The sequence below is a fragment of the Rhinolophus sinicus genome, linkage group LG05, assembly GCF_036562045.2.
Source record: "Rhinolophus sinicus isolate RSC01 linkage group LG05, ASM3656204v1, whole genome shotgun sequence".
NCBI classification, from domain to species: Eukaryota; Metazoa; Chordata; class Mammalia; order Chiroptera; family Rhinolophidae; genus Rhinolophus; species Rhinolophus sinicus.
Window position 1 is genome coordinate 182,225,119 of NC_133755.1, and position 27,705 is coordinate 182,252,823.

General features: G+C 49.8%; 1 protein-coding gene across 6 annotated transcripts in view; it reads right to left on the minus strand.

Moving 5' to 3' along the window:
• RPS6KA2 (ribosomal protein S6 kinase A2) overlaps positions 1-27,705 on the minus strand; it is a 299,944-nt gene that overhangs the window by 121,848 nt on the left and 150,391 nt on the right. Inside the window, exon 1 of one of the 6 annotated variants that reach the window (XM_074333815.1) lies at positions 22,763-23,076. The exons of the other annotated variants lie outside the window; for them this stretch is intronic. Coding sequence (XP_074189916.1) covers positions 22,763-22,861 — 99 coding nt within the window. The 5' untranslated portion in view covers positions 22,862-23,076. Of the gene's footprint in view, positions 1-22,762; positions 23,077-27,705 lie in introns of those variants that run through there. 6 annotated transcript variants of the gene reach the window in all.

Genomic DNA, 27,705 nt, shown 5'->3' on the forward strand with positions numbered 1-27,705 from the left:
GGGCAGACCGAGACCTCCAGAATGGCTCTCAGAATGCAGTGGGGTGGTACGCAACTAAGTTTTAAAAGCTTAACATTAGATAAGTGTAGAGGCACAGACGGGGTCTGGATACAGAAATCCTTGAGCAGTCACTGCTATCTGACCTCGTAGAAAGGGACCTGCACGCCGATGTCATGGGCACTGCTCTGGACTCCACATGCAGGATAGTCTGGACAGCGGGACAACCTCGCGGCCGTGGGAAAAGCTGTGAGGACCAGACTGAAGGGAGGAAAAGGCAGATTTGCGTTTCATGGCACACACCATGCGAGCAAACGCACACACTGGACCTGCACGTGGACGATGAGGCGTGGAGGATTCCAGCATGGAGACTGTCACTCTGACCTGAGAATGGTGGTGCCACTGCAGAGAGATGCGAGGGAGGAGGGGAGATTCTGAGGGAAGATGGTAACATCCACTGACGTGTGGTGTGAAAACCTCGAGAGACAGGCCTGCGTGACAGTCACATGGAGATGGTGGGAACACCCTGCCAGCGGGTGAGCTCGCGAAGGGAGAGAAGGGAAAGCTGCTGAAACCAGAATCTGACACTTTAGCTGTGCAGCTTGCCCACGTTACCAAGGAAAAGGAAAAATCAGCGACAAGTTAGACAGGGTGATATGTCAGAGAGAAAGGGGGCGAATGAGATCGAAACTCGGCAGCAAGGGGGCGGGAGCCAAGTGGTTCCAGTGGAGATGGCAAGTGAGTCAGGAAACTGGTGACCTGAGCTGGGGGCGGGGCTGTTGGTGAGATAAAGATATTCAGTCTGTCAGGGAAAGTTAAGATGGCAGTGATTTCAGGAAGAAAATGCAATGACTGTGTAGTTGATAATGCACAAGATTATAGATCTAAACATAATATGGGCAAAACCACCATTTTCATGGGGTTTTCTTTGATTTAACCAGCAGCATGGACACACATCTGCAGAGCCGGGCGGACGACGACGGTCCCGGGTACCCACCCGCTCTCCAGTCGTCCAGCCTGCAGTGCAAGCGTCGCTCTGGGCTTTCACACCAGCTCCTGCTGCTTCATTTGCAGCACTTGTCCCCTAATGGAACCACCGCAACCATGCAGCAGGCAGAGCTCTGGTGCAAGCGGCACTGTCTTCTGCTGTTACCATGTTCCACTGTTCCCACCTAAATGGGCTCAGGAGCAGCCCAGGGACATCTGCAGTCACACTGGGCATGGTCTGCTGTGACACAGGCGCCTGACAACCATAATTGTTGCTACTGTTCACCTCTTGGGCAGAAGCTGCACTTCTTAGGAGGGAGGGAGGGAGGGAGGAAAGGGTAAAGCAGGCATTGTGGGGCCCGCGGGAGCACAGGAGCGGCCTCTGTTGGAGGCTGACTTCCTCTGGTGTCACCACCCTGCTGTGGGACACAAAGCCTGTCCCCCTCCTCAGCCTGGCCTGGAAGGCGGCCCTGCAAAAGGCAGTGGGGACAGACCCACCACACTCTTTCCTCACAGGCCTTTATGCTCCTACAGAAATAATGTAGAGAGGCACACGGATGGATTACATAGTTTTCAAAATTAAGACGGGATTCTCAACAATGGAGACAGGCAGGAAACACAGAGGAATGAAAAGTCAGGCGACATCCGGAGCTGTTTCAAAGCCAGCTCTGGATGGAGACTGTGGAATCAGATAACCCTTTGAACTTCAAGGCATTTGGTTAAACAACCTGGAATCTGCTCACCATGAACTGAATCCTGAGTGGTTTGTGTAGGTAAAGCTCTAAACATTTTGGTTGTAAGTGTCTTTGTTTATACAACATTCTTTCCTGTTGCGTCAGGAAAAGGAAGCCTGTTTTCTTTGAGAGAACGGAGGCAAGAAGAGAAAGCATGTCCGGCCTCTGCTGGCTTCTGGAGCCGTCCAGCAAGCAAAGGGGCTCCCGTGAGTGGGCACCAGTTTTCTCCTTCCTGCTGCCCAGCTTTCTGTCCTCCGTCCTCGTCCTCCTTCCCAGCTGACCGGGACTCAGCCGCCAGGCACCACCTCCATCGCTCTCAGATGACAGGCTCATCTGGTGCTCAGAGCCCAAGTGGGGAGGGCTGGTGCGGGCAGGAGGACGGGCATGGCCCAGGTCACCTGCCAGGCCCCATCCCGTGGTGTCAGTGTCACATCTCAGTACCTGAAGACCCACTCCTGCTGATATTTGAATAAGCTGAACTGACACTAAGGACAGGCAAGGACTTTAGGATGGCAGATTCTGTAACCTGTGGGCCAGGGGGCTTGAGGGTAGTTAGAACGCGTTAGACAGGAGGCCAGGATCGACGGTGGTCAGAGTGACACTAAAAGTAGGCTGAGTTCCTTTCCTTCTGTCATGAGGCTACCAGACGGGTGGATGAGGGTGATGAGGTAAACATACTGTCTCTGGCCCTCGGGAAGACATTATACAAGTTGTTCTCAGAGCTGCACTGAATAAAATGGACCAGTAATGGCTGGTGGGCTAAGTGCTGCTGCTAAGTCCCCCGAAGCGGAGCATGGCTCAACCAGGAGGCAGGTTTCCAATGGGGATCCTTGGCCCTCTGCCAGGCCGCATTCTCACGTGTGCCTGGGTGACGCAGGCAGCTGCCTGAAGCTGAAGGGACAGAGCTCTTGCAGGGTGACAGAATACATATGTGTCTCTAAAAATAGTGACAAATGGCAAGGAAGGATTTAACAACAAAGACAACTGAAATACAAAAAATAAATCTATGGCCTCACTCTCGTTAAACAAAAACCAAACAAGCTGCAGAATAGCGATGGGTTTGAGCCCCATGTGAGGTCAGCAACATGACAATAATGACAATGGTGAGAATTACACGCAACAGGGCACAGGACAGTTCAAGTGTCTTCTGAGAAAGTCAGCTCACATCTAGAGTTACTGCTCCTCTTCCTCCCAGGAACACGCCCTCGACCTTGGCTTGTGCAGTCTCCCTTTGGTTTGCATGTTCCCCTCCAACTATAGTTGCCACTCACTGACCTGTCACTCCTTTGTTAAGACTTGGAGCAAACGCCACCTCTTCTAGGAGGCCTTTCCTGATCACCAGTTAGGGTAGATCCCTCAGTTATATGTGCCATGGCACGCTCTGGTCTTCTGGTTACGTGTGACACTACATGCTGGTTCCCCAGTAGATCACGGCTCCGAGGACAGACACTGTTTCTGTCTCCCTCTTGGAGTTTTCCCCAAGGTAGGGCCTGGCATGCTGTAGAAACCCAATAAAGAGGTATTCGATGAAGAAATGAATGAGTCACCCAGTCAGATGTGACATCTCCTCTCTGCAGTTATCTAGCGTTTCCTCTTTGACACACTGCCCCAGGAACTGGGGGCCAGCTCTCACTTTTGACGGATTTAAGACCCCTTAGAGCTGGAAGCATGCCTCACTGGTCTTCGAATGAGCACCTACGAGAGTGTCATGCCCCAAGGTTGGCTGGATAAGTGAGTGGGAGCACAAAACAATGATTCTTTTAACACACAAGTTGCTGTTCTTGCCCCATTTTCAGGACTAGATAATAAAAGCTGCATGTCGACTATTTTAAGTGAAAGAAAATTTCAAACATGTAGAAATCAGTGAAAGAAGCTCCTTTTTTCACAAAGTGAATAGAAATGGCAAATGGAATACTTGTGCATTTTGAAAATGGTCTTATCACCATCAGTAGGAAATTAAATTTAAACTTGAAGTCACTTTTATTGCATTATCCTACTGAAATATCTTGCTTTTGCCTAGTCGACATAGGGAGCAACTTATTAAAATATCCTGCATATCCAGTACTTCTTAAAAGGAAAAAGAAAAAATCGAAAAACCTCTTGCCCTCACCTCAAAAAGATGGTAATAAATGAAGAAAGAGAAATATAAAAAAACCAAAACCGGCTAACTGGTTTACCTGAGCCTGGCTAACTTATGATTCCGTTCTGGTATTTACTGAGCACTACAGTCCACATGACATTATAAAGAGAAAGTAATAAAAATCAAGCCATATTTCTTTACTTGTAAGCAAGTTATATACTAGCAGACACATGGACTATAGAGAGGGATCTTAAATCCATATAAACCACGACACTCATGATACGAATATCCACAACTCAAATGTACACAGCACTCCACTGCTCATAAAATACTTCCACGTCAGACTTCCTATTTAATTTGAGAGCAAGCTAATCTGGTTAAGGTACAGGGCTGTGTCAATGACCAGCTCTCTCTAAAGGCAGCTGGGAGTGTAAAGCCAAGACGCTATTGAAGAACAATGTGAACGTAGGAAAGACTTGCTGCTTTTGATGTCAAGACTGACTCCACAGCGATGACAAATAAGTCAGCGTGGGTCTGGCCCAGGAGAAGTGGAAGAGACATAGGCCCAGTCCTTCTGGGAACCTCGTAATGTGACACAGTGGCCGCGAAGGCCAGTGGTGAAAGGATGGACAATTCAATAAGCAGTGGTGAGAAAACTGGTTATCTTATTTTACAAAACAGAAAACAAACTTAGTTCCATATCTGGGTAAAGAGCTGCAGCCTGAGGCAGCTGGACTCCTGTGAGGTCCTCATCAGTGCTCTGCAGCTGCAACCGGCAGGGCACCGTGAAGACGGCCGCACGTTGGAGGGTCCTCAGTGTGGCTGAGCCTTGGGGCACGCTGGGGATGGGCTGTGGCCCAGGCGCTGCACAGGACGGACTGTCAGGGATGGTGGAGGGTCCAAAGGGCCCTTGAGCCAACACCAGCCAACCTGGCAGTCAGGGCTGGTCCAGGCTGAAGCGGACACCTCCATGTGTGTGTGTTGGAAACGGTGAGGCTGCAGCTAAGAACCTGTCCAGCTGTCCCCAAGGCATCCCCCCCTTCTAAGGTCACTAAGGAAAAGGGGAGGGGCCACAGAACAAGGGGAATGAAATGTCCAAACGTTTAACAGTGAAAAGGAGTGATAATAATAAAATCAAGAGAAGCTCCATTCTTACTAACCCTCCATGAAGAAATTCCCAAGAAGACAGTCCCCATTTAAAGTGTTTAACTGTGCGCGACACGATTTTAAAAGACACGGGCACTAACTTCCCCCTTGCAAACAGCTCTGGCTTTGAGATGTAAGGACAAATGGTCTAGGAAAAAATTAAAATCAGTGTTTGGAAGTTTCAGACTTTACTTAAATTGGAACATCACAGTTCACGAACAAAAGTAAGAAAAATGCCTTCCTTTCTGTTTAAAGCTTCCCCGCAACACAGGTTTCCTTGAGGACCTGTTTGGGGGTTTGGAGTGGGCTTGTGGAAAACTCAAGGAGAAAAAGGGAGAAAAGCCAGAAGCAAACAAAGGAATGGACTCCACATTTCCTACTGTCCAGAGCGGCCACATTCCCTGGTCGGTGACTGAAATCGCCCTGAGCTACTTAGCGGGGGGTGCTCAACAGCAGACGGGGTGAGAGGGCTGGGCCAGCTGAGCGGGAGGCGAGGCTGGGCTGCTGGCTGGCCCTGGACCTCCGGGGATGGGTGACGGGGCCTCCGAGCCCTCACGGCCTCACCAGCGAGGCGGTTGATCCAAGTGCTATCTGATGGGACTGCTGTGTGAACCCAGCAGAAATGTGGAGCGAGCGCAGAGCACGGTGCCTGAGGTCGGCGGAAGCACACCACTGTCACACAGGGACATTTCCACAGCAAAGCAACTGTCCACAAGATGTGAGGCGACGATGAGACGGCAGAGCGGCCCCTCGTGGGGGCACAGCTCTCCTCACCGGCGTACCCTCCCTTCTCCAGGCCAGCACCCACTCCCTTTGCCTCTCCACAACCACCTCCAGTCTGACGTTGTCTGAAGATCCCAGCCGGGGAGACGCTGCAACTGGCAGCCAGGTCTGCGTTTGGGTCCTGGTTCCTAAGGCCTGTCCGCGGACATTTGTTCATTACATCTATGAGGAGGAGCTCGGCCCTCCAAGACTTTCCTTTCTTCTAAAGCCCCATGGTTTTACAGTCGATTTATTTACAGTAGACCCCTGCTGGTCTGTGCCACGCACGTAACATAAAATCCTACCGCATTCACAATTATTTCAAGAATACTACTCTTGTCTCCTTAATTAGGTTATAAGCTCCTTAAAAGGTCATCACATAGCCCGAAAGATGAGCCTTAACATGGGTTCCTAATATGCCAGTCTGGCTTGGACCTTCAAATTGCTTGTTGAGGCTTAATCCAATTACAATAGCATAATTTATATTTGTGAGTCTCCAGGAGATATCTGTATTTAAAATATCACGCTTTCTATCTTGGGCATTTAAATTTGATGTGACATTACAACAAAAAATTAACAGACAGCTTATGATTCTAACAGCAAAAGGGCTGCGTCGGGGTGGCATTTTAGAAAGAAATACACGCAGGAGTATGCACACACTCCCCGTTATGCATCCAGCGGAGACGTGTTAAAGGGTTCATAAAAATAAAAATGGCACACAAATTTTACTGAAAAGAGCAAACTGCTTTTTGGGGTGGTAAGACCTGAAACAAAAACATGGTGAATGGATGAGCTATAAAGACATTATCCTGCCTAAGACATAGCAACTCAAATAGACAGGTTTTTACTTGGCAGGCTGCTGTGAACTTAGCCAAAGCCACAAAACACCACTGGCCTCTGGGCCCTGATTTCCTCCTGCAGGTTCAGAACCCAGTTCGTGTCTACAGGAAGGCAACACCTGTGCAAGGTCGCCCCATGGATGGGAGGAGGGGGCGCCACATATTAGATTCTCAGTACTTCTCTGTTACAGCTGCAGCCCAGGCGTCAGCAGTCCTGCCTGTGTGAAAATAAAATGGTGAACACAGTACGAGACTGTTTAAATAGATCAGACGTTAGCCAACTGTACTCTGTTTCTTTTGTGACCCATAGAGATGCTTGTAGAAGGTTAAAATTGGTTTCTTTGAAACACGCTGTGGGGGAACCAAGCTAAAGAGACACCTTGCCTTCCTTGCTTTATGACACGAGACAAGCAAGTGGCACTGTGAGTTTGATTCTGCACAAATCTATCCTGAACACAACACCCCACTAGAAATCTGGATGTCTGAGCAGGGCTGCAAAGGCCCTTCAAAGTGCCTGCAAATCCTGGTGGATGACATAGTTGACACAAAACTTACGGCATTCGTGCTGTAAACTATACCACCAGGAAAGTGAAGAGAGCCTGCAAAATTCAGAGAAATATTTGCAAATAACATATCTACTAAGGGACTTGCACCCAGAATATATAAATAACTCTGGCAACTCAATAATAATTTTTAAGTCACCTGATTTTTAAAACGGGCACGTGATCTGAACAGACGTGTCTCCAAAGAAGACGTCACTCATATGAAAAGATGCTCAATACCAGTAGTCATTCGGGAAATGCAGCTCAAAACGACACTCATACAGCCCTTCACACGCACTAGGATGGCTGGGACCATAAAGCAAACGACAACAAGAGTTCGTGAGACACCGGAGGGGACATGCACCCCTCTGCTGCTGTCGGTGGGGATGGAAACTGCCTCAGCCACTTGGGAAACAGCCTGGAAGTTCCTCCAAAACTTAAACAGAGTTACCATCTACCCAGCAATTCTAGTCCCAGGTTTAATACCAAGAGACATGCAATCGTGTCCACCCAGGAGCTTGTACACAGCGTACACAGCGGCACTAGTTACAAGAGCAAAACAGTGGGAACAACTTACATGTCTATCAACTGATTATTGGATAAACAATGTGTGTTATGTCCATAAAACAGAACATTTGGTGATAAAGAGAAATACCTGCCATGATGTGGATGAACCTTGACAACTACACTACATGAAGCCCATCACAAAACACCACGTTTTATGATTCCATTTACACGCGATGTCCAGAATCGGCCAAGCTGCAGAGACACAAAGCGACTGGCGGTTACCTAGGGCTGTTGGAGGGGCTGTGGAGGGAGGGGAGTGTCACAGCTAATGCGTACAAGGGATTTTTCTGGGGGGGTGATGAAAGGTTCTAGAGTGTGACGATTGCGTAGCTCTGCGAACATACTAAAAAGCTTGGAACCGTACTCTTTAGATGGGGAGTTGTGTGTATGTGATTACAAAAACAAGAAAAAGTCATGGCATTCAAGGGAATTTAGGACAAAACGACTGGTGACTGAAAGAGGAAACTTTCTTGCTGGCTTTTATGATAATGCAACTTCTAACATGGCACAGAGTTCATTTTTCTCATCAACCTCATTACCTCATTTTAATTTTGAATCAGTTCTCGGGAAAAATTTTGGAGTTGGCCCAATGTATGATGGGCAATCTCCACAGGGTATCTGCTTACTGACAGCGTGAGAGAATTCAGGATGGGGCCATTGCACATTTCAGAAATGGACAACCACTGCTCCCCTAAAACTGTATAAACAGCCACGTACATTTAGAAGTTGGGTACCTTTACTTGTGTGGTGGCAACCAGTATCTCTATATCCACAGAAACTTAACCCAATTTGGCGCTACAAAAATAAAACACTTGTCTCAAAATTCTCACATCGGATTTAACCACCTATGGGTATGTGGAAGAAAAAATCCCATCGAAGAATTTCCAGTTATAGATTCGGGATTGTTTGGTCCATGAGGGAGGAAAAATCAGGAGTGACTTTTGAGTCTCAGGGAGAACCTAACATTTTGACTACTGTTTGGATCTAGACGGATTAGAGCAAAGCCCCTGGACGCCACGCAGATAAGGCAACATTTTAGATGTGGGTAAAGGGCTGTCACGGCTTTATTCCATCTCTCCCACAGTTGATAGACATTCACGCACAAAGTCAAATCCAAACAATCGGGAAGCGCAGGATATCTTTTTATAATAGAACTTTCATGAAATAGAAAAATGAACGAAACACAAATAACTAAACAATTTAAGATCAGATTTACTTCCAGGGTGCATAATGGGATCAGCCCAAATTCAACCAAATGGCTGGGGACATGCGGAAAACTGTCAGGTAGGACACAGCGGGGGGCTTTGTTTCCTCAGGGTGGGACAGTGGCAGGAGATGATAAAGATGAAAAACGCTCATCTAGGCTGGTGGTTTTCAAACTGGGGTTCTCTGGGACCCTGGAGTTCTGTGGCCTAGTCTCAGTCCCTCAGAGGGACCAGGCGGAAGCCACAGGGACATCAAGACCCCCCACATCCCATGCAACCAGAGTGGCTCTTTGTCAAAATCTATTTCATATACTGCAGTTCTGCAGAAGACGTTTGAAAACGGGGTCCCAGTGTATGAGACGAATGGAAACATTTTGATTTAAATTTACTTGCAGTGTTATTACAGGAAGGACCGCTGGGCTGCTCGGCAGCTGGATTAGATATCCCATCATTTTTATGATATGCTATAGTTAAAGCTATGGTTGTGGATGGCAGTGTCTGAATTTATATCAATGACCTAAGAACATTGAAACATCATAGAGCATATTCTGAATTATCAAAAGCTTAATTTTATTTAGAAAATATATTCTATAAAATGAATACATGCATAACCATTTATTATATAAAGTTGTAACTCAGGATAATTTTGAGAAGTGGGAAGCCAAGTATAATAAATAAAAGACCTTTTCTAGATCCCGTCCCCATTTCTGTCTTGTTTTGAATCCCTCTTGAAATTATTTACAGTCTAGATTTTAGGCTGAAGGTTACTATGAGAAAGCAATGCAGAGAGGAAAGGGACAAAGCATCCGTGGCCCCACTCAATCCAATGAGAGGGATGTTTCAGCTGTGCTGTAGGAGATTTCACGCACTGCGGGGTCCCCTACCGACACGTGGACACTGAATTCACTTGCGGCTGGCGTCCTGGAGTTCTCGATGCCTCAGCTACACGCAGGCGAGGAGGAAACTGTGCTGGATGCCGCTGCCCCTCTCCTGGCCACTGGGCTAATCCCGTGACTCTACTGAGGGTCAGGAAGACAGTGCTCGGAGCCCACAGGTGTCACCCCACCCACTGCGGTGCCGGAGGCCTGTTCAGGTGCTGACGTCTCCCCGTCTGACGCTCTTCCTAAGAGGTCAGACCAGATCTGCTCAGTGTCGTCTCGCACCTTTTTAATGCATCTTTCTCTCTCCCTGTGCTACTTCCTTGGGCTCCTGCGGACGGCACCCTTCCCTTCCCTTTGCTTCCCTCTCTTCTCTCCTTCACTCCCACCCATTAAGTATTTCTTCTTAAAAGTAAGTTGTTGGGTGTGCCCAGGACGCACAAAGGCGGCTTAGCCAGAGGAATGGAGCCGTCCGTTTGTATTCCATTTTCAGGACCTTTCCTTGAATTACAAGCCTTTGGTGAAAAGCATCGTGTCTGAATTGTCTAAGTCAGAGGGGAAGTTCGACCTCACAGTCAGGAGCAGTTCCAGCCCTGGAACGTGGCCGCTCGGCCTGGAGCGCCTCACTTTGCGCTGCATTTGCGACTTTGTACTAATGCTCCCGACGCACGACTTACCAACCTCACTGAGTTGCGGCGAGTCCCAGGCTGGCACGCAGGACCCGCAGCAGTGCTTCGAGAAGCTGGACTCGGTGTTGTAAACAGACGGCAGTGTAAGGGGAAGGATGGAGCTTTTCAAAAACAATTTTGTCTACTGCCTTAATTTGCTAAGCAAATCGCTGTCTGAAGGCATCTGGAAGCCGCACCTACACAGGGAGTCCCGATGTGCTTCCCACCCCCACACCCGCAGGTCTTCCCACTCAGATGACACCTCCACCGGCAGCTCTGGCCAAGGCCTGGAGTCATGCGATTCCTCCCTCGCGTATGCCGGGTGGTCTGGGTTCAGAACAGCCGCAAGACCTACCACGCCCGTCAAGTGGCAACTTCTCCTGCTCCTTCTGCCACCTGGTGTCCAGCTCCCACACCCCATCCAGAGGGCGTGCCAAGCCAGACCTGCTACCACGCCCTGGCGTGACACCCTCAGGGTCTCCATGAACGGTGCACTGCAGCCCATCCCTCCCATGCTCTGGCCTCGTGTTTCTGGGTCCTGCGCCCTCATCCCACCCCTCCTCTCCATCCCCTCCTCCTCACCCCTCCTTCCTGCTCTGGGGACACAGACCTACTAGGGTCCCACCTCAGGACCCACACACGTGCTTCTCCTTCGGAAACACTCAGAAACACGTGCTGCTCCCCATTTCACTCAGCTCTGCTAAATGACCCAAGACATTTTCCTGGGCCTCCTTATCAAAACTTGTTCTCCGCTGCCCCCCACCCCCGGAGTCCCCCACTCACTCTGCAGGGATTTTCTCACCAACATGTGTCGCTACTTGAAGTTGGTGCATTTTTCTGTGTAAACCTGGCTTTTCCTTCCTCCCCACTAGAATAAAAGCTCGCGGAAACAGGTACTTCACCCTGCTGGTGAGTGACCCACCAATATTGTGTGCACGACACAGGAGCCTCCTGTGACGACAGGGGTAGAATGCCAGGCACCAATCCTGGGATGCACAGAGAAGGCGAGCGGTGGGGTCCGGCATTGGCCACGCTCCTGGAGCCCCTGCAGGGGAGCCCTGCACCTCCCGACACCCCGGGATGCCCCCACATACATGCTCAGCGTCGATTGCTCCTGCCACTGTTTCCTGACCTGCCCCATCCCCCGAGACTGGAGAGGGGAGGTGAGCGCTCACCGCCTCACTCTTCCTCTCCCAAAAACTGGAATCTTCCCTCGAACTAGACTGATCTGTTACGTCAGTTCCCTTCTGCTGCTGTGACAAATCACCACAGACCTAGTAGCTTGAAACAGCGCACGTTTTTCTCTTGTGCTTCCAGAGGCCAGACGCCTGAAATCCATGTCACTGGTGTGGACGGAGCGGTGCCTTCTGGAGGCTCCGGGAGAATCCGGTCCTGGCCTTTCCTGGTTCGTGTCCCTTTCCTCCATCACCAGTCTACTTCTGCCGTCACACCCCCGCTCCTTCTGATGTCACGCCTCCCTCAGCCCCCCTCCTGGAAGGACACCTGTGATTACATTTAGGGCGGACACTCCAGGACCATCTCAGATCCTTAATTTAACCCAATCTGCTGCGTGCCTTTCGCCAGGTGTGCTGACCTTCACAGTGTCCAGCCCCCCAGGTGCCGTGTGCCCGCACTAGAGCCCAGAGAGTCCATCATGTGGACACTGGGCTGGGTCCTCGGGCGCTCAGGGCCTGGATGTGGGGGCTTCGTGGGGTCTTTTTACTTTATTCCCTGCCACAGGAATCCCAGCAGGACACGCCAGCCTTGTTCATTAGCACCTAAATGGACGTTTCCTCTCAGTGGACTCACCCGACTAGGAAACAAGCATGTGGACTCCATGGGTGTGGACACTACGCCCGTCGGCTTTGCCGTAGAGAACACGGCCCCATACTTGCGGGCTCTCGCGGCACTGTTGGCGTCCCGAGCGCATGGGCCAGGCCTGGCAGAAGGAAAGAGGCAGAGGAGCAGAGAGCAGACTGGGATGAGGGCTGGCTTGGGAAGATGCCAGATATGGGGGCTTTTTCCTTTTCACCGAGGGGAGTCCTGGATGCAGGTGAGGGTAGGATTTCACGTCATGTCGGGATGGACTGCTGACCTGGAACCTGAGAGTAGCCGTCACTTTCCTGCCTAAACCATGAAGAACAGAAAGTTCTTGCCCATAAAGTGTCACCTGGGCTTGAAGGGGAGCAGTGACAGTAAAATGCCCGGGGCTGGGAAGGGTGGAGGGAGGCTACAGATTAGATACTGAGGGAGGGTGCCCACACTTAAGAGGGGGAACAAAATGAGGACCCAAGAAAGAGCTGAGCCCGGACCGCCACATGCCTGGAGGGAATCCTGGACAGAGCCCGCCCTCCTGTGGGGAGGTACCACCTCACGGAAAGCAGCCCTGGGCTTATAAGCTTGAAACTGACATTGTTTATCGCCAAAAAATCAGCCTTAGGAGTTCAAAAGCTTTTAAATTTGATTAGAAACTTCCTTCAGGGATGTCACCAGAGCCGTCCATCTTCCTGGAATCAAACCTATTCTTCCGTAAGCACCAGCTTTTCAAACAAAAACCCTTATTGACTTGTCGTATTTACCAGTTATTAAAAATTGCTAGAGGGAATACACTTTAAAATTTCTGAATTTACTTTGAAAATGTTGAGAGTTTCTCCACCTTTTAAGATATTTTACAGCTTTAGAATTTTTAAGTGATAAAAATGATTTGCTCTGTTTCTGCCCACAATCCTTACTGTGAGATGGCACTCGCCTGCCTGCTGTGTCGTGAGTGTAGGTTAGATGCCATTTCCATGGGACGTTTTGGATCACTGAACAGTAGACTTAAGGTTTGTAAACTGCCTAGTGCCAGGAATAGCTAAAGTTGACATGCGGTGCTAATGGCTTCTTAGTGATTTCATACATGCAGTGGTTTTGATCCCCCCCACTGGTCTCAGGTCACAACCGTGTTTCCTACATTTCAACCCCTAGACCTACGTCCTACAGATCATTTCCAGGCACCTGGTGAGTATTCAGTTAAGACCTGAGACAGAAGTGTCTAAGGGACCTCCAAGGACCCAGAGACATGCACTTCACAGAGAACGGCCATGTAGGACAGAGCGTGGGAATGGTCTTGACAGTCAGTCCTGGCTGTACCTGGACACGGAGCCACCGGAGTCCAGCCTGATGTGGCCCAGACCTGCCACACGATGGTTCAGGAAGGTTTTGTACAAATGCACGTGTGACGACCAAGTCCTGAACTAGCACGGAGGAGTTGTCGGGTCCACACAGATGACACTGGTGGGAGGACAGAGGGAGGCCCGGCATATTCTGCCCCAACAGCAGAGGGAGCACAGAGCTCCCGAGCCCTGGCCTGGCCTGCAGAAGGACACGTTATGCAGAGAACTCTCCGAAACGCCTGAACATCACAGGAATGCGTGCCAAGCCCACAACACAGGGGAGAACTCTTCCGGTCGTCTCTCCGTCCAACACACTACCCTCCCCTTAGATGCGATTTTGGACACGAACCACCCTGTAGGCTGGACTCAGGGCCAGTGCACTGCACTCCAGCCTTGGCCATTCAGCAAAGGACACTTCCCCTCCCCGCGTCCCACAGATCCTCCCATCCAAATCCGAGAGCTCAAGGGCTGGAGTCCTCCAAAGAAAGAGATGACTCTGAACCCAACTGGCAGATGAGCTCAGAGCAAGGCGGGCTGGGTGTGGACGGAGAGCAGGGTGCAGGGCCATGGGCTGACAGCAGCCCCGAAGGACAGACAGTCAGGGGAGGGAGGACTCGTGGGGTAGAAAGTGACACGAGGGAGGGTCCACAGATGGACCAGGCTGGGGTGCAGGCTAAGGAGTGATGACAGAAGAGCCATCTCATAGGTGGTGAGAGGTGCTGTTTGGCTTGCGCAGCTGGGTGGGAGGTGGAGATGTTAACACGGAAACACAGGGCTGCTCCTGACCTCCCATGACAGTTTGGACAAAGGTCCATCACCCTATTAAGCGTAGGTTCTGTCAGGGTCGGGATGGCGTCTCAAACACACCTCTTCTCCATCCCTCATCCACATAGAGAATGACTACAGCCCGTTTATTGTAACAAGTCACTGTCACTTCCTTAAATCGATCACTGGAGTTCTACCCCCTACCGGGGGTGGGGGGAGTCACCAAGCTCAGCAACACACAGGGTGTCACAGGAAACAGGAAGACATGCTGGTGGGGATTTAAGCCAAAGGCCTGAATACTTACACCCACTGCAGTGCCCCCTGAGCGTGTCGGGGAGCTCGGCCTCTCAGCGCCCACATAGCCGGCTGGCCGGACATCTGTGTTCACTTCTCAGTTGGGGTGCACCCTACAAAGTCTTGACTGAGTCACACATCAACTTTCATGCCTTCCCTTTTTGCTGAGGTCTATAAACACAGAAGTCCTGCTCACCCCATGCGGTTCCCCCGGTTCTCCGGGATGAAGGCCACTCGCTAGAATTGCTCCGTTTTCCAGCGCCCGTCTTCCCTGATCCCCCACGAGACCACAAACCAAGTGATTGCAAGGAGCCCACCGTGCTCTAAAAATAATGTCTGTTCTGCTTTGTTTGCCTGGTTTCCTGTCCTTACTGTATCTTCAAAGTCAACCAGAGTCACTATGGCAAGTCATAGAACGAGAGTGTCTCTGGTGGCACCTCGCACGTCAGCCACGTGGGCCATGGGATGTGATGCACCAGCATCTCCAGCGTTTCACTGACAGCCGTGCAAATGGGGTGCCTGGTGGGTGCTGCAGGGTGGGCACACTTCTAGGGGCCCCTGCAACCTCTGTCGGCCGGGCCTCTGCTTTTCCAGCCCCGTGCCATCTCCTGTCACACAGTCTAAGGCATCTCTCCCCTCCTCTGGGGTTACTCACATTTCTGGGTTTTTGCATCCTTAGAAAGAGACTGTCCACACTATACTTTGGATGTAAAAATACATGTGGCTATTAATATTGTGTCTAACCTTAGTTCTAGAGAGTTTGCAATTATCCTGGGTCAGGAAATGATCAAATTGGGACCGTCAACGAATGAGCAATTTTTTAAGTAGGCACTAGAGCATTTCTACCAAACCATTCCAAAATAAGTCTTTCGAAGGCAAGTCCCCCATCCTTTTCCCTGAAAAAGTCGGCCACACATTTTAATGAGTAAACACTGTGAGTCTGTGGGTCTTGGGCAGGATGGTGTGGCCGGGATGTCACACCACAAAGCATGTCACAGCTCACGCTGACCGCACAGACACGCCAAGGCAGGTCCCAGCCTTGAGTTCTGGTTAGTGTCCAGCTGACAATGCCAAGGCTGGGAAACGGGGCAGAAGAATCGATCCAGGGAAGCCTGTTTTTCTTAGTTTGTCAATCTTATTTAGAACCTTTTCTTTGGCCACTGGAGGAAACGTGCAGCCAACAACCTAAACGTCCATTCTCCGATTCATGTTTCAGAAACTTACGCATTTCACACAGGACAGCGGGATAGCCAAAAGAAAACACCAATTCTTTTCTGTAAGAAGCCAGATACTTTCTGCCGCTCCTCACCCCTCCCACAATGAGGTAGGGGGCTGACCCCAGGAACAGCAGGAACCCCATTCTCTGCTTCACAAGAGCCACTATTTCCCTGAATTATGTTTAAAATGGCAGCAGTGTAGATCAAATCTTCACTCTTGGGAAACTTAACAGAGTTACAACCTAGGAAAAGCTGGCTTCCTGGTGATAATACTAATTAGAAACAGATGTGTCCTCAGAAGGTGAGGAAGAGGAGGCTATCAAGAGGAAAACCTCCCCCTGCCCCGTTCCCCCCCACACAATATAGTGCAAAACCCCACAGACGGGGTCCAAGCAAAGCCAGCTTGGTGTAACGCCACAGAAGGTGAAGTGCAAACTCTTCCCTGACAAGGCACAGGCCGCGTTTGTAGCATCCGGTCACTTGAGGTCAGCATTATGTGGTCATCCCGGATTTGTAGCTGAGGAGACAGAAGGATGAAGTGGCCTCTGAGGCCGATGCCAGGCAGGACGAGGGAACATGAGGGACCAGGATGGGCGGTCAGCAAGCTTGGGCATGTCCAACGCAGGGAGCTCCGTGGGGGTGGGGGACAGGAACACAGCCTGTGGGTCGTGGGGACCTTTGCAAATGAACCCTGTGGACAAGAAGTGGCTGCCGAGTACCTGTGGTTGTGATCAAGCAGGGCTCTCTGCTCAGTGCTGGTCCTGGATGCCCTTTAATGGTCTCAACCAACACATGCAAATGACCCACAAAATACGTGCTGTTCTGATGCTGGCTGGGGACGTAAGAAGCCTTTTTTCAAGGGACCACTAAGGTGGGGGAGGGCTTGAGCCAACGTAAGGAGGAAGCGTAGGGAGTTATGGGCCAGGGAGTGTGTGTGGGGGGGGTGGTCAGTGATGGAAATGTACTAAGAGGGCCCGCTGATTCCTCCCAAAGTGACCGACCAGGGTTCTTGTGGAAGGAAGGTCAGGGTCACCAGACATCACCCAGGGGATGGTGGGGATGAGGAATGTGATCAGACATGGAGGGTGGGGGTCCTCTCTGAACCGACTCAGCAGGATTCTTGCTAAAACTGGGTGCTGCACGTCCTGCAAGGACCACAGAGAAGCTCAAGGTCAGGGCCTGGTGGAGAAGGGGTCAGGTGACGCTGAGTAAAGCTGCTGGAGGACAGTCTTCCTCAGTGCACATCCCGGCGGTGCCAAGCCCTGCTCTTGCTTCGTGACAAATCACAGCAGTATGGCTCCCGCACAGTCACCCTGTGTGCCCTGGTGTGCAGGTCCTCACACTTAATTATAGCTGCACTCCATGACGTCGCCTCAGCCAACACGTCAGCAGCAAAGGCTTCTGACACAGCTGCACATTCTATACGATGAACCAGACTGTACACCGAATAGATTTGTGTCTGAGCCATTTGCTTCATTAAAGTCACACTGTAGCTTAAGACTATTTGTTGGTCATTCCACTTGAGTGTAATGTAATAGCTTTTACCGGTGTAAATGTATCAGCAAACACACAATGCTGGGGGAAATGCAACGCAACATAAGCCAGTGTCCTCAGGAGTAAAAGGAGAGCATTCTAGAGAACGCTGTTTGTGCTGGGCTAGCTTTGCTTATAAACAAGCACAGAGCCTGGGAGAAGTATTTCTGGCTAAGCAGCGGGCAGCCCTCCTCTCCAGACAGAACGAACTCATCTTCGGTCTCCCCACATTTCAAAGGGGCACATCCCACTGCAGCCCAGCCCCAAATGCACTGAGCGACCCACACCACACCGCTGCTGTGCCCCGTTCTTCATCTGTCTGCTCAAGCACCAGGGCCCCTGTCCCCACCCCTCCCTGTCTCAGGGAGTGCAGATGTCCATCTCCCATTATTAATTTGCCACAGCTAAGACACTGCCCCCACCCACCCCCAGCATGCAAGACAGCGTGAAATCCCGGGTGATCAGTAAGTCAGAGGAAGTGCAGAAACACTCCGCCTCCTCACTAACTGAGCTTTCATGTCAGTCTCTGCTTCTGAAGGCATGAAACATACAACCACATAGTCACTGTTGCATCGAGGCGTGTGCTAGAGGAGACGGCACACGGGGTTACTGAAAGAATGGGTAGAGGGGATGAAGAAAGAAGAAGGGCTGAAATCTCAGTATTTTTGGCAGTCTTCTCACATATATTTGAATAAGCAGCAATACTCTGGGACGTTTACTTGGATGTAAGGAGAGAAAGTATGTAACGAACTTGCAAAGATAAGGCGTACCACAGAAACAGTGACCACAAATAAGGAATGTGATTTAGGGTCTTTAAAATGGTGATACACAAATTAAATAGTCACTAATATGCACCATTTATTGTGGTCCTCTCTGATTTTTTTTGGTCCTGTTGCCCTAAAGTCCAATAAAAATCAAGATTAACATAGAATTCCTTTGGGTGCATGTATTGAAAGTACCTGAAAATTATTTTAATTAGAAATGGTTTTCCTGGAAAGCACCCAACATCCAGAAGAAGAGCTTTACCTATCAAACACCAAGAAAAAGCCTTAATGTTTAACTTTCCAGGAAGCCTTTTTTTCCATGACTGGAGCCAGCACTGCTCACAATATTTGCTAAGAGTCCCTTTATTTTAGTAGGACACCATGTTTCTCTTAAGAAGGGGGAAGCAGTTAAAATACATTCATATGTACATACAGATAGCATTTGGTTATCTGCAACCACAAGAGATAAAAAAGACTTGACAATTGACACCATGATGCTACTCCAGTGATGGCAGAGACGTCTCAGGATTTCACCCTACAAAGCAGTCTTGCATTTCCGTTTTGGCCTCTCTCGCTAGATGTTAAGTTCATTGAGGGCAAGGCTCCCGCCCTTCCACTCCAATCGCTCAGCACAACACATGTGGGATATGCTCATTTTTCTGAGTGTGCAACAAATGAGCACATATAGAAATAAATGAAATTCTTCTTCCACTAACAGTTTATCACGATCAATATCCCATGTAAAAACTTCCATTTTGTTCTTCTTACACGCCCCCAATCATCTTTCAGTAAAAATGTCAACAACAGGTGAAATAATAGGTAATGGAAGAGAACCAAGCCCGACCTTGCTATCCCCAAACTAAATAACCATTCCCCAAATGAAGTACTTCGGGTATTGATATCTGTAGGAAATTGGTAGATAAATTGTACCCTGAGTAAATCATATCACTTTTCATTCATTGAAAACCTATAAACCCTCCTAGCCACCTCTCTCAACTCTCCCCAGCCCCCCAGCCAGGCTTGGAATCTTGCAGGTCCGGTCTTTGGTGGCTTTCCCGGAGTCCTGAAGGTGAGGTGGGGGAGGATTCCTTCTGGAAGATCTGCTAAGTTGGGACACTGGTGCTGGCATTTCCTGGCTCTCGAAGCCGCCTTAGCTCATGCTGCCACGGCGAGAGCACCTGCATGGCGATGCGTTCGCAGATCAGGACAGCTGACTCACGGGCGACGTGCAGGCTACGGAAGAGGAACACTGACATCCCGGGACGCACTTTACCAATATCCACAGCTAACAATGACTGACTAGCGTTTTTATCATCCAGACTCCATGTTGTCTTTACATATGGTAGCTCATAACTGTCCTGTCGATCCTATGACGTGGGGACTATTATCACCCCATTCCACAGGGGAGGAAAAGGAGGCTCACAGAGTTTAAGAAACCGCCCTGCTCGAGAAAGGTAGAGCTGAGAATCCAATTCAAGTGCACCTGATGCGAAGCCCAAATCTGCCAGAACTTTCTAACTTCCAGAAAAGGCTCTCTAGCATAATTTTAGGTTGTGGAGCATATTCCAAAATACCTCAGAGAGTGATTTCTTTTTTAAAATGACAGTAGCCCTCCTTCCTGTCTCGTCTAATACATGGTAAACTCCAATACCCACATGACCGAAATGGCTAAAATTAAAAATAGATAGCATTTGCTCTTACATTAAAAACTTCCTTTAAAATATTTTAGGAGTAGGAGCATAATAAGCAAGTCATTCTGCTTCCCCAGACCCCGTTTTCTCATGTGTGAAATGGACTGACGAGTGAGGCAATGGTTACACCTTCCAGCTAGGGGCTGGTTCTTAGCCAGTGTTGGCAATGACCTGAAACCACAGCTTTCCTGTGGGTGAGAGTCTAGCAGCCCCTGAACCTGGACACTTTTCCGGGGTGTGTACATGGCAGTGTATGCAAGGCATCCGATTCCCTTTAGAAAGCCTGAGACCATTCTTGCCAGAGTCAATTAGGTAGCCATCTCACCTGCTGCAATGCTGATACACCACAAAAATATTTAAGCTGTAATTCATAAACAGTTCCCAAATCTGATTAAGTAACCTGCCTTCTCTGGTGGTTAGAGTTTACCAAATGTTGGGTTCTTGATGTACAGTTACTTTTAAACTCAAGTATGAAAACATAAATCTCTCTGTGAAAGTCTTTTTAATAAAATGATACTATTTTAAACTTACAGTAACTACTGTTACTTTCCTGTTTGTGTCACTAGATTTTGAATTTCAAATAACATTTTTGAAAGTCTCCGTGTATATTTTAAAATATAAATTTCACAGAAACAATAAAACCTTTTTTTTTTAAACAGAATGTGTTTTCTTTTTTATTAGTCCAAACAGAGGAATTACACATCTTTGTTAAGTGCTCCGTATGTCCTATTTCTCACCTTCAAACTATTGACAGACCTTCCCTCCTAAATTTGACATTTTTTTTTGACAGGTGATTCTTAGGCTATAATCTGCTGTGAATATACAAACGAATAGGCAGGCTTCTGTGGAAAAAGATGGGGAGGCAGCTGGGCAGGGATATGGAATTTACTGGACTGAGGCACAGGGTCAGACCCCACAGGTTGGGACACAACGACACCAGGCATTCTGAGTCTTGTATTTTTTTGGAGCTACAATGCCCAGAAAAGGGCTGAACCCACAGCAGGTTCTCCATAAACACGTGCAGAATAAATTGGTTGGTAAGCTTCCAGCAAGACCCTCCATTTCTCAGGGCTTTTCCGCCTAGAATAGAATGAGGATAGTAAAACATGCCTGCCCAGATTTTCACAAGTACCAACCGACAGAAGCTGGCAAGGACACGTGCAGTGATCAGAGCATGGGCCAGTGATGCTCATCTTTATTAGGGCTTCACCCGGCACCCAGCACAGCCTCTGGGTCAGATGGAGTGCTCACTGATTACATACCCACAGACTGCATTTCTTTCTAGACAATTTGACCTTCTGCGTATCTGATGGTTTACTAATGGTTTTTAGATACTTAGTTTCACAATGAAAAAAATCTCATTTCTCTCCCCTCCCACTCTTGGCTCCCATTATATTTTCTGAGGCACTTCCACAACCCAGTTCTCCTTTTTGAACCGTAACATGGGGGTGGGGGGGAGGATGGGGGGGAGTGTATCCTCCCCCACCCCCCCCCATGGGTTCGCCCGGTGCCTTCCTGAACATGCCAGGAGCTGGGTCACACGTGTGCCTCCCCTTGGAAAGAACAATAAATGGAAAGTGACGAGGAGCTGTATAATAATAAACCTGGTGTTTTGATGACTAAAAACTTATCAGGTATAAAGGTAAATACTGTTCTGAGTTTCTGTTCTTGTCAACTTTAGCTTTTGAAAGTGCATAAGATGCAGGAAAAATGACTTACTTCAATGAACTTAGGTTTAATTTCTGTCAGCCTGAGGTTTAAAGCAAGCCCTCCTCCATTATTTGATTAATAGTTGCATTTGTTTGAAAAGACATTTTACCGTCAGAAACCAGCCACAAAGACCCTTTCCAGTACTTTAAATTCTGATTTACTGATACCATAACAGAAACTTTTTAAATAAGTAATTCCCTGTTGCTTTCATGTCTATTGCTGAGCTTTGCTTTAAGATCTCTTAATTACAGAATCCATGCCTGTAGCTCATATCATGGCAGCTGCAACAAAGAACACCAAGATGAAAAATGTGGCATTGTTCCAATTGATTTGACTTCATTAAAACAGACACGCCAGAAACCTCCATAGGTGCCCGCCTTGTGGCAAAGCCAAGGGCACCGTTGAAGGAAATCCCTACCGTTGTGTCATAAGCCCCCCCCCCTCTGCCACAATGTATCTTTTTCACTTGAATGTATTTCACCATTTTGTCATCTGTAGCTTCAACAATACAATTCGGACACTGGGATGAAGATAAGATTTGATTGTTGAAGAAAGAAGGAAAACACATTACAGTACCAACTGTCCACAGATGACTTTGGAAATCTGAAGATGACAAGACGAGGGACAGGAGAAAAGGACATGATTTTCAGGGTTCCCTGGGTTTCAGGACGAATCCCTATGAAACACAGAGCGGCAGGGGCATTGCATGAGCACCTTTCAGACGGGCTGGAGTCGATTGTGTTGCTGCAATTTTTTTTCATCATTTTTCGTTAATTCTACACCGATTGAAATACTCGAAGGATCTGCCCCGTGGAGTAGTACTTGTGTGGCTCCAGCTACTGTAATACAAACCCCATCAACATGAGCAGAGGGCAGGGCTGGGGGGTCCAGCAGAGGGGGCTTCTGAGGTGCCAACCTGAGCGGCCGGCTAGCCTTCCTCATCCAGCTGACTACCCAAATCCTGCTGTGACCGTGGAACAAAATTAGTTAGAAATTCAGCAGGGGCAGAGTTTAGTCCCCGCGGAGAACCGAGGACCAGTCCAGTTATTACTAGTAAGTCCCAACGATAACGTTCGATGTTAGGAAACCAGGACCAGCTCTCAAATAACTTTCACTCCCTGACATGCGCCTGCGGGCACAGTGCATGTGACAATGGGAAGGGCTCGGACGGCCCCGGGACCCGCGGCGGGGACCGGGAACCTGCGTGCGTGAAGGCAAAAGCATTTACCTCGAGCCGACTTAGACTGGAGCTCTTGGAGCGCGATTTCTTGCGCAGGTACACGGAGAAGAACCTGCGCACGGTGAACTTCTTCATGCTCAGCTCCATCACCCCGCGCCCAGCCGGGAGCAGCCGCAGGGCCGGAGGACGCGCATCCCCGGCGCATCCCAGGCGCGGAGGTTAGGTCCGTGGGCTGGCGCGCGTGGCCAGGGAGCGCGGCGCTGCGGCCAGCCGCGCGGGGCGTAGGCTGCGGGCACAAAGGGCAGGCCAAGCGGGCCACCGCGGTCGGGGCCGCGATCCCTCCTCCTCCACCTCCTACTGCTGCCGCCGCCCGGCGAGGACCAGGCAGCCCCGCCCCGGCCCGCCCCACCCGCCGCCACTACCACCAATCAGCGCCCGCAGCTCCAGGCGCTCCGAGCAACCAGCTCCAAGCAACCCCGCCCCGCCCCGCCCCCGGCTACTACTGCCAATCGGCGTCCGCCGCCACGCCCAGCCACGCCCACCTTCTCCCTCTCCTCCACTACCACCAATTAGCGCCCACCGCTCCACTGCTCCAGGCATCACTCCTCCCCCTCCTCCTCCTCTTCCCCCCTCCCTCCGAGTAGTCCGCGCTCGGAGAGGCCCGCTTTGCCTCCGCTCCGCCCACCGCACCCAGCCAATCAGCGCCCGCCGTGGAGCATGCCTAATAAGCCGGGGCGCTGCGCAGCACCACACAGGGACGGTAGTGCCGGGACTCTGCTACGCCGGTCGCGTGTTCTCTGTTTTCCTCCAGTGGCCTACTAGGCTTTTTTTCTACTTTAGGAGGTGTCGTTATGTTTTCCTTCCCTAAAACATCCTTTTACTCACTTTGGCACAATGCTGTTCTGTGCCGAACAAAACTTTGCTGATGAGCAAACACTTCTAGAAGATGGAACAAAATCGGGAATACGTGCACTCTGCACCTCTCCCCGATCCAGCCCCATGACCCTTTCCTCGCTCCAGGTCCTGCAGCCCCAGCGCCCCGATAGGGGAGTCCACCCGTCACTAGCCCCACGTGGTCGGGACGCCGGCAGCCAGCTGGGAAGCCGCCCTTGGCAATGGTTGGAGAACAAAGACACATCCGTTCACCTTGACCTCCGACTCCATATATAGAAAATTATCCAAGGGATGACCTATCAGGGCCTGCACAGACAGTGTCCTGAGACAGGGCTCTCAGAGGCCAGCGGCTGGCTGTGGGTCTGCAAGAGATTTGCCTGAAAGGGAAATATTTTTTTTTTTTTTTACAAATGCAGTCCCAGATAGGCAGGCGGGCTCTGTGCAGCCTGTCCTGTTTCACTCGTGTGCAATGTCCACCTGTGGAGTTTATGTTTAAGATAGGGTCAGCCGATCTCATTAGCACACTGCCACCAGCTGCTGAAAGGTCCCGAAACAGTTATGTGGTGTTGCTCAGACTGAAAATCCATGTGTCATGCTATGCCCTTGGCTAGATCAAAAGTTGTATTAATACCTGTGATAGGGGAGCAGCCAGATAACTCAGTTGGTTAGAGTGCAAGCTCTGAACAACAGGGTTGCAGGTTCGATTCCCACATGGGCCAGTGAGCTGCACCCTCCACAACTAGATTGAAGACAGCAACTTGGAGCTGATGGGCCCTGGAGAAACACACTGTACCCCAATATTCCCCAATAAAAAAAATAATAACCTGTGATAGACTATCTTTGCTGAAGTGAGTAAAGAGGGACCCCAATAAGAGTTCATGCTGCACCCAGGTCACAGATGACGCCAGATGGCTCTTGGGGATTCATGGATGCCGCAGGTTCCGTGGTGACAAGCACCGAGTTCGGTGTCAGGAGGCTGGTGCTGCCACCTCTTTGCTTGGTGAACTTGAGTTCACCGGCATGTTTTGTGTTCCCACCGCAAATGTCTAAGGTAAAACTATGCCAGTGAAAACCGGTTCCTGTTTCCCTGGAGGGTTCTGGTGGAGGGCGATTATTCCGACTTTGGGAACCAGCTTCTTACCACCCTGTGTCCACCACCCTCACCCAACCATTACCCCATACCACTCAGGCATCCCTGCTCTAAGCACACAGGCTGTGCCACGTTGCTGTTCTGACAGACACTGGACATCTGGCTGGTCACCAGCAAGGGATGAGGGAGGGCACATCTCCTTCAAGCTTCACTGCGGGGAGTGGGTCCAACTTACTGGCCAGGAGTACCATATGCCAGTTACGCCAGCTCAAGGCAAAAGGCTTGGAGCAGGCATAAATCCAGGCTGCATTTTACAACAAGAGCACCTGACCTGGTGTGACAGAGCCGGAAAGGAGACGTCTTATGGGACATTCATGACTCTCCAAAATTTGTACAACAAAACTGTTCTATTGTACTTGGACACCTCAAAAGAAAAAAGAAAAAAAGCTTTCATATTTCAACTGTGTAATTCATTTCTTTGCTAGAACAAATCTGTTTGCCTTTGTCTGCGCTGGTAAAACAGAGGTATGTCAACATCCCTAGCAGTCACCTACCACCATTCCATGTGCTTATACAATGAAACCCTCCAGGCCACCACATCTGGCATCGGTCTCAGGACCCACTTGAACCTGGGCCCAAATGATCCTTACCAAACACTGGAGAAGAAAATGTGAACTTCACAAAGGCTGGTGCCCAGAGTGGGTGGAGGGGCTTGGAGAGAAGACACAGAGTTCTATAGACCCCTGGTTATCTCCAGTTTCTCTCTGACTTAGGCACCTAAGTGTGTGACTGAACTCCATGGCTGCTGCGTGTAGAGTCCCAGCATGACCAGTGCACATTCAGTTTAGTCCACCCAATGGCTATGGGTCACCTCCTAGCTCTTGGCACTGTGCTTGGCATCAGGAACGCAAAACAAAGGTGACATGGCTCCTGACCTCCACATGTCCACAGTCGTGTGGCAGAGAGGGGGAGTGGACAGACAAACGCAATGCAGTTTTATGAAATGTGAAGAAACATAAGAAAATGCTATGTGAACAGAGATAAGAAAGAAGTCCATTCTAACTGGAGAAGCGCAGGAGGAGCTGGCATTTGGGGTGACCCCTGGGGTTAAGGAGATGTTTTCTGAGCAGGCAGGGTCCCAGGCTGCCGAGAAGTTAGAACAGGATTTCGTGACTGATTAATAAAAAAGTAAAAGTTAAAGTTCCTACCAAATGCTCCAGATACAGGAGGTATAAAATTTCAAAATTTCAAGGGCAAATGATTATGTCAATCAAAGGAGATGCTGAGAGCCTGTTCCCCACGCGGGGGACTTCCACCGGCTCTGAGAACACACAGTGTCCTGGACACTGCAGGAGTGGATGCTTTTGTCAGGAAGGTGACTGAAGCAGAGCATGCGGTCGCAGCCTTCCCTCTCCTCCCCTCAAAGGCCTAGGAACGGGTGTCGCCTCCCTTATTTTAAACCCCACCACGAGACCTGTGACCTGCTGGGGACATGGCAGCTTAGGTCTGGCATCTGGAGGAGAGAGCAAGGATGGACGTCTCTCAGGGAGGCCCAGAGGGGCTGCTCATTGAGCGGACCTGTATTCACAGGGCCTGTGTCAGGCAGGACACAGGACAGTTTCCTACAGACCAGAAGTGACCACGCAGGACGGGGGCCAGTCTGGAAGTGTCTGAAACCCTGTCGGGAGCAGAAATGTGTGTGCAGCACCAGGCCCAGAGAAGAATTCTACGTGACCCCCAAACCGAGGGCCCTCTGTCTTGTAAGTGGGCTGCAGCCTGGGGCGGGAGTTTTCAGTCACAAAAACCTTGGAAGAGGACACGACAGTTCTCCCTGAGAGAAAGGGTCAGGCTGGGCTCAGGGACGGGGGCCAGCGCACTTGGGAGCAACGCAAGTAAATTTCTCTATGCCTTATCTCTCCTCTCCTCCATGAAAGGGACCCTGCAGGCTGCCAGTGTGACGACGGGAACTCAAGCCAGGCAAAGAGGACACGTCTGAGTTGGATCAGTCCCTTGGATGGGAAATCCCAATTTCTTAATCAAGTTTTAAAACTTAAAACAAATGTGACAGTGGGAAGAAAAGCTAGAAATTCACAAGAGTCCTTCGTCATTTGCTCCACAAATACTGAAGGGTGTGTTTTGATCTGATCACAGGCCAGGTTTGTTCAACAAACCAGTTACACCTGGATGCAGTGAGAGAGGAGAAGGAGGAGTCAAGGTTGGTGTCCAGGTTACATCACAGAGATTCCATTTTGACAGCCGGCAGGGCCCCAGAGGACAGGAGCCCACCCACCCGTGTGTGGGCGCCTCGCAGGGCTGAGCCTTCAGTGAGAGGCTGGGCTACCATAACCCCCTGCAGACATGACCCAACTCTGGCACTAAGGGGGTGTGACAAGTGTGCCCTGGGATTCGTGAGCCCAGGCAGCCCTTACATAAGCTGTGGCTTCGATCACTCTCACTCTCTGTGCAATCCAAAAACAACAACAACAGTTGGAGCTGAGAATTTCAAGGAGCCTCAAGTTGTTCTTAAACCAGGTTCCTAGTAAAGATGCACATGAAATCCAGGCTTCAGAGAATTCCTGGGATACAGTTCGGGGCTCCCAGTTACTGAAAATGCAGTTCACAAGGACACTGGGTATCACCGATACAAGACAACTGGCCACAGATTCAGACATGTGAAGTTCGGCTCCTGGACTTGTCAGACGGAGAATAAAAAACTCATCACGCAACACTGTGTTTAAGGGAATGAAAGAAATGAAAATACAAGGTGTGATCAAACAATACAGTGAATGTTTACATTTTTTAAAATTTATTACAGTAAAAGTCACATTGCCATTCATCCTCCTCAAAATAGTCCCCCTCACTTCGAACACACTTATCCCATTGTTCTTGCCACTTTCTGAAGCAGTTCTGGAAATCATCTTTCGTGAGTGTCTTTAGTTGCACTGTCCTGGCTGCCTCGATGTCCTGAATCATTTTGACCTTGGGGAAGAGCCAGAAGTTTCACGGT